Source organism: Formica exsecta, unplaced genomic scaffold (genome assembly GCF_003651465.1).
Source record: "Formica exsecta isolate Colony F162 unplaced genomic scaffold, ASM365146v1 scaffold71, whole genome shotgun sequence".
Taxonomy (NCBI): Eukaryota; Metazoa; Arthropoda; class Insecta; order Hymenoptera; family Formicidae; genus Formica; species Formica exsecta.
In genome coordinates this window covers 283,987-296,101 of record NW_021853477.1, presented here as the reverse complement: position 1 = coordinate 296,101, position 12,115 = coordinate 283,987, and the positions used below count along the sequence as shown (strand labels likewise).

The window sequence follows — 12,115 nt, the reverse complement described above, 5'->3', positions numbered from 1 at the left end:
GCCCCCCCCCCTACGGGGGGACTCCACTTCCGGAAGATATAACCTAATCCAAACTAAATTTTTAATGTAAATAATTACCAAATTTGGTGAATTACGTTGTATAATCCAAACCAAATTTTCGTTTCGAATCAAACTTTAACTTTAAATATCTCCGAAATTATAAGAGACCGCCGATTAAGTTATAAGAAAAAGTTACTCAGGGTCATGTCCTTGACAACATATGTCAAGATCAAGGTCATTGGCGAGGTGTCCGTTAATGTAAATAATTACCATTATTTCAAATTATTAAATTTTGTGTGTGTTTTTGAATATGTTTGGAGAAAATTTTGTAACATTCGCAATATCTATCAATTTTCTGGATTATATAATTAATAGATATTTTATCGTATTTTGATTATTTATTACATTATAAATAAATTATCTGGTATATCGAAAAAAGTGAGAAAAAATGGTACGGTCAGTCTCAACGTTACGTAAAGAGGAGAGCACAGATGGTCATAAAATTCTTAGCAGCACACACGTTTGATATATACAGGGTGTCCCAGAATTAGACCGACAAATTTCACGTCTTTTTTAAGAACAGCAAAACAAGCCAATTTTGTCAATAAACCCGTGTCCGCAAATGAGCCATTTTGGCACTAGAGAATCAAAGACTAACAAGGGCAAAAATCTTTGAAAAAAATTATTTTCTCAGAATTTTATTAATATAGTTAAATAGAAATGTTTTTACCATGAAACTCTTGTATAAAACATGTCGAGAAAAGCAAAAAGCCGCTCTACATATAAAGGGTGATTGCAACCCTTAGAATCGTTTTTGGGCCGCAACTGGAAATTTCTAAATTCATCTATTTATCCCCCCTTACATGTGTGTAAAGTTTCAACAAAATCAGAATTTTCGAGTTCGCGAGGTTCCCTTTTGTTAATCTTTGATTCTCTAATGCCAAAACGGCTAATTTGCGAACATGGGTTTATTGGCAAAATTGACTTATTTTGGTATCTGAAGTTTGTCGGTTTAATTCTGAACACCCTGTATAACGCGCAAATGTGCTTATTTGGAAAACTTCCTTACCGTCGTAATTTGCGGTTGTATATAAAACGTCAAGGGAGCTACGTCTAATTAATACGTGATGCGGAACAAATGTTTACAGTGTAATGAAGTCTGTAACGCGGTAGGTACGCCTGTTTAACGCAGATTAGAATTTATCGCGTAATTCTGAAATATTACGTTATGTTATAGTTGTGTGAATAAAGTAACAAAAATAGGTATATTAATCGACGAGGTAAACGAACCCAAGCCACGTAATAATTTTTAACAAAAGCTTCATTAAAGATAAATCGTTCTTGCTATTAAATTTATTGAAAAGATAATTTCATCTCCGTCTTGCTAATTAATATGTCAAGAAACAAACAAATTAAGATTGGCAGGGAGAGAAACATAAGTGTCATTCGGATATTTATCCTTATTTATCTGATATTGTATTTTAAAATAACGTAATTATCGCTTTAAGAGCTAGAATTAACTGTTTTTAAAGATTTAATCACGTTTGAGTGACGTTTTGTATATGAAAATTTTAACTAATTTAATCGTTATTATAGCAGTATTAATATAAATACATCAAATTTGCTGAACTAATATTAGAGCTTAATATATTTTCTTATAAATTCACATCGCTTGAAATAAATCTCACGACATTAGTTATTTAAAGACGCGCCGGCTCGATTGAAATTGCTATGTTAGATTGGTTCTCCGCGAATGATGAAAGTTTGAAATCGATGCTTGAATAATGGATAATATTTAAATGAATGTGTCGATTGAGCGAGACGGATTCGATCGTTTCTAACGGGTTGCAATCACGAGTTGCGCGACGTTTCCGGTAGTCCGAACGAAATCGAGCCTTACACGTTCCCCCACGTGTTCCATCGTGTGACATTGACGTGCGCGCATTCGTTAAAATGCGACAGCTGACGATACCCGCGTCTATCTGGTCACGTAGATTTAACTGTCCGATGTGTCCCGATGTCGGCATTCAACTACAACTTTCTCTTAATATATTTGATTAATTCGTCACACTCACACATAACACGTAACGTGTTGATAGGAGATTCTTGAGTATTCAGTGAGAGACGTGGCGCAAAGTTTTTACACATATATAATATTTTATTTTCTACACACATTTACAAGATGTTCATCAATGTCCGTCAAATGTAATTTTAATTGGATTGGTTGTTGGTTTCTTCTTCGTGGCAGACGATTTAATTAATTAGTCTCACTTCGCTTCGTTGGTAATATTATTATTCCTTTAATTTCAGTAGTTGAGTCTCTCTTGCTTATTTACGTATTCATCATGACTGCTGTTTATGTATAGTTATACCACGATAACTACCTTTTGCTGGTTTAGTATTAATTGGATCTTTATCACGCAATCTTGTGCTATAAACAAGTATTAATATGCATGCGTAGTATCAAAATAAAATACATTTACAATAAGATACATTTATCAAAGAGACATACACGCATAAATACGCATACGTTATGAGTTTAATGGAGCCCAAAGAGTTTTTATACTCTATCTACTATTCTACATTGCACTCGCAAAAGGTTCTTCTTAATATTCGATATTATAATTTTTAAAGACAACATAATTTATACAGTCAAAATAGCATCTTTGAATTTGTATCATTTTTTTAAATCAATGAATTGAATGGTTTTTATACGCGTCAGATTTGATACGAAGACACTTAATACGCGTTTCACATGAAAATTGCCCGTTCGATAAACTTCTTTCAGCCTCGCCCGGCATTCCAAACGTGAAATCCGAGAACAATTTAGTGACGGTGAAAAAATTCGCGATATTAAATCGCTTGAATTCGATAGTCGAAAGGTGACGAGGTGTTCGATGGGCGAGATTTAATGGACAGATGTCATATACGGCATCATAAAAATTGCGCGTGCCAAAGTGACAGATCGTTGTATTCTGATACTCGAAACCGGTGGAATTAGAGGGTGGAAAAAGGGAGGAAATGTAGACGGGGAACGGCAAGAGCTTCGCGTCTGCATCGCATGGCATTGTCAGCACAATAGATCCATTAAAGGTGGGCATTTGCTTGCCTGTAAAATTTATGCATTTAACGGGTCAAGCACAGAATATCGTATCTTGAAGGCACGCCGTGGAGAATTAGCCACGATAATCATACCGGTTAACGAAATAAGCTCTAATTGTTCTACGTTCATTCTCTTCCCTTCTTTTTCCTTTCCGACTCGCAGTTATTGATGATAAAATTTGCGTGCGTAAATTAAAAATTATAGCATTTTCTAAATTCTTTTATTGACAAACTTGAAAATTCGAGGTTAGGATTATCGAAGATTAGGATTAAAATTCGTAACAAAAGATTATTGCTTACTTTGTTGCAATTTTAAAAAATTGGCTTACTACTACATTTTGAGGTACCATCGATATTTCAAAGTTAATGAAAATTATATATTGAAAAGTAAAATTACTTTATTTGTATTTTTAATTTAAAAAAAAATCAGAAATATTGATGTGAGTAACATGCATAAGTTTCGGAAATATGTTTATCTTGATTCAGTAGAATTGCCGTCTATGAATTAACGTTTCTGTGTATAATTAGTTTAATCATTTAACGCTTAAGTAGCAATCAGTATTGTTTAACATAATGCAGTCCGAAATACGCGTATGTAAATCATAATTTGGTTTAATTCAGGTATCGCGAACCAATTTCTCGTACTAATCACGGAACGCATTATACGTATTGACATTTACAGTCATGATCAATTGTATGTGTGACATATAAACGTTCCATTCGTTGCAAATATTTTATTTTACGCCGAAATTAATCTATTCATTAACCAGGATGCTCTTGCACTGAGTTTTATTAAATTCTTGTTTCATTAGAAAGAATTATTTTGAGCTTCCAATCTATCAAGTGAATATTTTATCATATAAACACATATATATTTCACAAATCTATTCATTTTCGTTTATACTACCAATTGTGATTCATTTCAATCGTTTATATTGAATTTTGCAATGATAAATTGTACGAACAATGTAATTCAACTGTTAAAAATAAGAAAAGCAAAAAGCATTCTAAAATAACATTCTAAAATAACATTATAAAACAAAAATGCATCCCAGATTGTTGATAAAAAAAATCTTCAATTTTTAATATAACAGAGAAAATGGAGACGAATAATAAATCAATTAAAAGAGAGATGCGCGCACACACACGCACATATTTCACTTTTAAGTTAAATAAAACCCGTCTATTATAAGAATATTTTCAAGCTTAAAATTTTTGATCAAGATATTATTAGTAGTCACTGATAGATTTCAAATACTCAATAACGCTTTTTGATATGAGATGGGATAGAGAAAATGAGAAATTTTATAAAATCTCTCATGGAAAAATATTAATTTTAAAAGTTTGATAGATAATGAGTTAATGAGCATAAAAAAATGTTACATTATTTTTTTATAGAGCGAGAATAACGAAAATAATAATCGTAGAATAAAATTAAGGGTATTTACCTGACTTTATTCACGAAAACATCCATGCAATTAAATTTTGCTGTAACCAGATCGTTGTCCGCATTTATCACAACAAAAAGGAACGATGAGTTACAAATTTCGAATATGAAGGCTATTTGTAAGTGGAAGAGTTACGGTTAATTCCATTGCTAAGTTTAGGATCGATGCGGGTGGAAGTTAAGTATTTAAGATACTGTTAAAGTTTCACAGACTTTCCCATGCACTCGTTGCCCGGGCTCTTTTGAAGTGGGCAGCTGCAAGGAACTCCGCTATATATAAAGCACGATCAGAACATACTCTCTTTCTTTCTCTCGCTCTTTCTCTTTCTCTCTATCTTTAGTCAAATACGCTCGGAAAATTCTTCTAAATATTTGATAACCCAGTCCAGCCCGGATTTTATGGATCGCACAATAATCCTCGCGGTGTACGCTCTCAATTCCTCTCTCTTTCTCTCCTCGTACTCTAATAACTCGACGAAAATTAAGCTTATTCTTGTTATCTCGTCTCTCAATCCGCGCGCTTCGGGCTGCTTTCGCGCGCAGGATTAAATTTGTCTAACTTCGACCGAGAGCCGCATATTCTTTCCTAAGCAAAATAATTGACGTTGGCTTGATAAATTAAAAGAGAATATAATGGAGTGCACGCCTGTGGTTACCTCGTAGCAAAAACTGTGAGGTAAATAATGTGAAATAAAATCCTCTTCTTGATATTTGTTGCGCTATTTATCGTTAATTCAATATCGACGAGAATTGTCAGCGTTAATCGTTATAATTTAGCACGCTAATTTAAAATCACATTTAGTATCATTAAAGATTACGTCAAGGCTCTAAATCATTGCAGCTATATTGGATTGTGACATAATAAAATGAATAATAAAAATTTTTTCGCTGCTGATACTGAAATAACTTCTTTGCTATTTCATTGCTAATATACGAAGCAATAGACTTTTAAATTATGCCATTAATTTTCTTTTTGACTTCTAATTAATAAACAGCTGTCAAATTTAATTATTTGTTATAAAATCTATTTTTTATTGGAAATGTGTGTAAGATAAACTTAGAGAGAAAGAGGGAGATCAGGAAAAAATTTACTGTATTAAGTCTACTGTTTTAATAATATGCAAAAGATTTCAGTTATTTCGAGGATTGATGCAATAGAAAATTTATAAGTTCTGAAATATACATGAATTCTCGCTTCTGATGTCATAATTCAACATATTGCCATGACCGATTCAAAGTCTTAACGCGCAGCAAATTTTGTTTCCAGTGTGATTACGATGACACGATGATATATGCAATATTGCGTTTTGTTATAATAAATCTTATGTCATTATATATATCGTATATCAGATACAGCATAAATTGAATTTATTTAATTAATATTAATGAGTGCAATTGTTATATATATACATAATTTTTAAATATATCTTTTAACAAAATAGGATAATAACTTAATAAAGTATAGCTTTATTGAAGAGTACTTTTTATAATTATTTACAAATGTAACACGTTTATTCAGCATATAATAAGCTAGTTTAAAAACATTTACGTATAGAAGAATTTTGACTCCTTATAATTTTTATCAAAACGAAAAACGTCACACTTCTGATAATTTATTGTAAAGCATTTTGATAATTTTTATTTGTGCACAGAATATATATATATATATATATATAAAATACAGATCAAAATATCTATTTCAATTTGTAAAACATTAAAATATCAATCATTAATATAAATGTATATAGGTATTACTTTTTTATGTCAGCATATCGAGAGATGTCGACATTCAGAAACCTTTAAATTCTTTTCTGTTCTTCCTCTTTTAAAATTTAAACACATCGATTTAAATCTAAATAATTCTCAATATTTTTCAAACATACATCGTCCATTAATCTCTTCAATATTTTCGTATACATAAAATACACCCGAATTAATACTGACAGAAATAAAAAATTTACAACAGGTTGTATCGAGCATGCGATTTTAGATATTATACATGCCGAATATAAACGATTCGCATGAGCAGACTTCCCCTCCCTTCTACACTTTATAGCAGACTATAGCTTTCGAGACGACTGACGTTCCATAACACAGTCGTCCTCAGACATCTCGCGCAGAACGTTCGTAGCGGTAGATAATCGGAAGTTGGTGACATCAATCGATTACGATCGAAATTGTTAGTGCACAGTGTCTGACATTTTTTTATTACTTCGCAATACAGATAAACAGCTACTATGAAAAAATTGTTGTACGAGACCGTCATTCATTTTTTCGACATTTAAATTTACGTCCTGCCTATGTGTTTAATGATAAAATTGCTAAATATTAACTATATTAATTTTTGTTAAATAAAATTGTTAAATAAATTAATAAAAAATCCAGATGAGTTTGGAAATATTTATTAATAACGCGTTTTAAAATTTCAGAACGTTTTTAATTACGGTGTGAGAATCCACGAAAATAAAATAATTTATTTACCCGTCAAACCCGTACATTTTATATTTAATATATAAAAGGGCCTGCTTATCCAACATTAACAAATGTAGAAAATATTTTATAATTTTCTGCAAATATATATATATATATATATAAAAAATCGTACTCTCACTTCTTTAAATTTTAAAAAATATGATTTACATTTGTGTGTGTGAGATAGTTAAAACATTAATATAATGATGATTTGTTACGCTGGTAGTACGTTTTCCTTCATAAAATATTTTATCGGCCAAGTGGATAGGGATAGATGAACATTGCTGGTACAATCCGGAACGACTTTTCAACTGTACAAATCCGCGGCAGTTGTTTCGGGAACGGAAAAAAAGTATTACAACTGCAGCGGACTAACATGACCGGTGAAGAGAAAAAAAAAGAAAACAAGCTTTTGCACCGACCGAAAACCGTAAAATGCACCGTAAAGCGCGTTACTGCGGGCCATTTAGAAAGATCGATCGATCCCATGAACACTTTCAGAATGATCGATGCATCGTCCCAGCATGCCGGTTCCTTTTTCCAAAATAGAAGACTGGAATTGTTGCCTGTGTGTGGAGATAAATCACCGATTTTCTCCAGTAGTGTGTATTGAAAAATACGGGAATCATAAATTGCGATAATCTCGGTAGCACATACAAAGTTATAAGAAACAATGCATTATTTAATATATTGCATGCATATTTAAAAGTCAATATTTTTTATACTTATTAGATAGAGTTATTGACTTATGTCAAAAAATGCGATCGATTTAATTGATTTGTCATTAGAAAGCTAGATGTTGCTAAAAAATCACAAACTGCAAACTATATTAATCTGAGAGATATGCGATTTATATTATTTCTCAATACGATAAATCGATGATATCCTTTTTGGCTAAAAACCCTCTTAATACCAAAGTACAATGTCGGTATATATAATAAAATATATATGTATATATATATATATATCTTTATTGTTATATTTATATCTTCTTTTTAAAATCTGATATTTTACAAGTGCCTTATAATGCGAACTTGCGAATAGTGTCGCTTACGAGAGGAAGAAAGAACGTAGCAGAAACGTAGCAGAAAGAGATTCGTGAAACAAGACAATGAACCCTATATGTCGTACGATAGTCTACTATTTCCTGGCTATTTATTTAAAGGGTTTGCTGCAATCTTTGAAGCTATACTCCGGCCATCCTCCGGATCTTGTAAAATGCTCTGCTGACTTTGACGTAAGTACGCTTCCACTTTTACTACATATATATAAAAAATCTCACATAAAAAAGGATGTTAAAAAGTATATTTTTATATATAAATTACATTTTACTCTGGCTTACGAAATATATCGAAAATAAATGTCATATTTCCTTCCGAACAAGTAAACAAATACGTGGAAATCATTTTGGAGGCATTTACATAACTATGTTTATCAGGCTTGCCTTCATATTTATATTATAACTAAATTATATTTAAATTTTATTAAAAATATCATTTTATATTCCGTTTTATATAAAAAAAAATATATGGTGTTTCAAATTCTTCATATCTTTTTTTATATACAACAGCAATAATTTGATTGAGCATTACTTCTTTTTCAAAATTTAATACACGTGGCAACGTTTAACCTTTAAAAGAATTCATAAAATTAAATAAAACTGGATAAATCAAGATAAATCAATTTTTATGAAATAAAACAAACTTGTGAAATTAATTAAGCAATAAGTTTTTTTTCTTTATTCGTTTTTATCTAAAAGCTTGATCATAACTCCTAAAAATTGTATTCTAAATTAATTAAGAAGAAAGTTCATAGATATGAAAAATAATGAGTGAAGAATTTGGAATAGATTTCTTTACACAATGGAATATAAAATAATATTGCTTATAATATTGCACACACATGAAATAATGTTACACATTTATCAATCTATTTGTCAAAATAAAAGTTCATTAATAAATGGAGATAATCTAAGCTACGATATTTCGCTCGAGAAAGGACGCGCAACGATAGTTGCTCGATCATGGTCGCTTATATCCGTGATTATCGTACAGGATATCCTCAACAATTTTCGAGGTCTGGCTTCTCCATAGCTCACCTGTGCCGCCCGGTGGGGTCGGCGAGTACCCCTTGCGGGCAGCAAACGTGCCGCGAACGGATCGCGGTGAGTCAGCAACGATAAATCGAACGATTTATGAAGCGGCACGGCCAACGACCATCTTCGAGGAATAATATCGGGATCGATCCACGACGTTGAGACGGGCCGTCAGAATTTTCGGACGCCCGTCAGTCTTGTTAATTGTCTCAGATAAGAGCCGAGATGTCTTTCTATATATAGCATGAGACAATTAAATCGATTCTCGTTCATCGTAACGTCGGATCATTCGGAACACGCGCGGCGCGAAAAATGTTTCGATCCTTCGTTCTTTAAGAATGTATGTGTCATATATGAAAACAATGACAAAAGCATGAAAATTTTGTAGACTGTTCTACTATTTCTTCTGAGTATCTATGCAAAACCAACACAATTCTCTTAACGGTTTGGAAATTGTTTTAGTTTAAAGTTAGTATTGATTCTTATAGAAAATCGCGTATTGTAGCACTTATTGATAAATTTGACAAGGAAAAAACAATGTCAACAAAATAAAAATTTTCACATTAAGAAAATTACAATAAATATTTGTGCAAAATTTGATTTAGATCCACTTACTTGTTTAAAAGTTATTTACTAAAAATTGTAAAAAAATATTTTCTCTCTTTCTGCAAATCATTCGTTTTCTTTTTTTTTTTTTTTGTTTCTTGTAGTTGATTTCAGACGATTTTCACAATCAAAAGATTTTGTCACAAATTAGGAAAAATATTAATTACAACTATTTTCTTTTACGACGTTAAAAACCATATTATTGTTGTAATATTTTAATTTTTTTTATAATCCGGATTTATTTATTTGATTTTTTAAACAGTATAAATGTAAGAAATATGTTTTTTTTTTAAATTTTAACACAGTTTTTTTGCTACTATTGTACATCCAAAACATTCCTAATTTGATGACAAAATTTGATGAAACAAAATCACTCGCTATCGTAAATTTTTATATCCATGTTAAAAATTGATTTCTCATATCGTTAGATACAAAGAGAGATTCATATAGAGAGTACTTCAAAACTTCCATCATCGACTTTTATGCCAAAAATTAGTTGTTTATTCAAGACATATCGCATAGTTCCTGATTATTATAAGCAAATTAAAAATAGATCATTATTTTTCGAGAAACAAACTTTTGGGAAAATAAACATGATCTAAAATAAATTTTATATTTATCAGAAAATCTATCATCATTGAATTCGAGAGTTCTATGGCATCAAGCAATGTAATAAAGCAATCTAATAAACAATATTAACAGCCGTTTCCTTAACGGATAAAATATTTTGCACAAAATTTGAAAATCACCGTTAATTTCCACCAAACGCATTTACCAAAGTGTTCAGCAAAGCTCGTATACATTAATTATATCGATATCTTTCACAATTTCCTTGATAACTTTTATCGGACGGAGGTAATTTAATCGATCACACAAAAAGCTGTACTACGCTAATTAGTATCATACCTTTTACACTTATTTTACAATCTAGATATTATGCCCCATGGCCATTAGCGATATTACAAGATCACATCACAGCTCACGATGAACCATTGTATCATTACGCAAAAGAGTGATTTGTAATACACGGTACTTTCATATGCGAAAAATTATCGGGAATGGTAATTTGTTGATTATTTATCCATCTGACATAATATTATAACACTAAACTATTAATTAGATTTTATAATATTAGATTTATTAATATTCGCAAATTATGAATGATATTGAAAACCTATATGTAGAAAAACTTATATATACATATAAATTTTATACTTATTGTTAACTTCTCCCTCTTTTCTGCAGTTTCTAACATTAAATATCTTAATAATTAAACGTCTCATTAAAATTCTCTTCAAATATAATCCTTTTGAAATTAAATGAATAATAAAGACTTATTATCTACATCTACATTTATGGAAACTACATCTTTTATTAAAGATTATTTAGTTTCTTATGGCTTCAAAAAAGCCAAAATCATGAGAACTTTTTTCTCACTTTTATATTTTCAATAATGCATTTTGTACATGTAATTGTTTTCTAATTATAGCCTATAATATAATTAGTCTAGGTCTATAACAATTAGCTTTTTTTACAAATCATATAAAAATTGCAATGTTATCCCGCCGAAGAAATTTTTAGGAGTTATTATGTAATCTTCTTAAAAATTATGCAAAAATATCGATAACACGACCTGTAAGCGCGGTCAATATGTGGATTACATTATTACATGTAATAACGAATTCCTATGGTAACAAATTTTCCCCAAATTCCCTCCCAATGTTCCTACAATGTTACTATAATGATTGTCCACATCCGAATACAGCGGTCTCGAATTTTCTCGGATCTAAATACATTCGTCCGTTCGTTCGCTCATATGTCGCTTTACTCTGCGAAATTACAAAATTTAGAAAGTAAATATTTGTATTTGCTGTTTTAATTAAACGCAATTATTCAAAAGGAACGTTTGCGAATGTATATATGTACATATTATATATTATATATAGGGTGTTTCATTTTAATCGCCCCAGGCAAATATCTCGAAAAATATGAAAGATATGGAAAAACATTTTAGACAAAAGTTGTTTGGTTCGAAGGGGGACATAAGATGGTGTCATTGGTTTGACCTTGAGTAAACGTGCCAAGATCATATGGAATTCAACTTAATTTTTTTAAATGATATCCCCTATTTTTTATTGCATATTCTTGTTGCTTACCTCGAGAGCTTTTCCAAACACTATAATAAAGTATTTTTTCATTAAGTACTTTTTGAGTTATTTTATATTTTAATCTGACATATTTTGATATAAAAATTAAAATATCTCGTAAAATATTTAGTTTTCGATAATCTTACCCTAACACTTTTATGTACAGAATAATGAGACAAATCAATTAGTAAAAAAAAAAAATTTGTTTTTAAGAAAAAGTATGTAATTATTTACAATGTATTTTTT

The 12,115-nt window shown here is 30.6% G+C and overlaps 1 protein-coding gene across 4 annotated transcripts in view; it reads left to right on the top strand.

Moving 5' to 3' along the window:
• Positions 1 to 12,115, top strand: part of LOC115243267 (collagen alpha-1(XVIII) chain) — a 334,384-nt gene that overhangs the window by 268,003 nt on the left and 54,266 nt on the right. For 2 of the 4 annotated variants that reach the window (XM_029820094.1, XM_029820093.1), the window contains exon 5: positions 8,187 to 8,258. The exons of the other annotated variants lie outside the window; for them this stretch is intronic. In XM_029820094.1, coding sequence (XP_029675954.1) covers positions 8,187 to 8,258 — 72 coding nt within the window. The remainder of the gene's footprint in view (positions 1 to 8,186; positions 8,259 to 12,115) is intronic. 4 annotated transcript variants of the gene reach the window in all.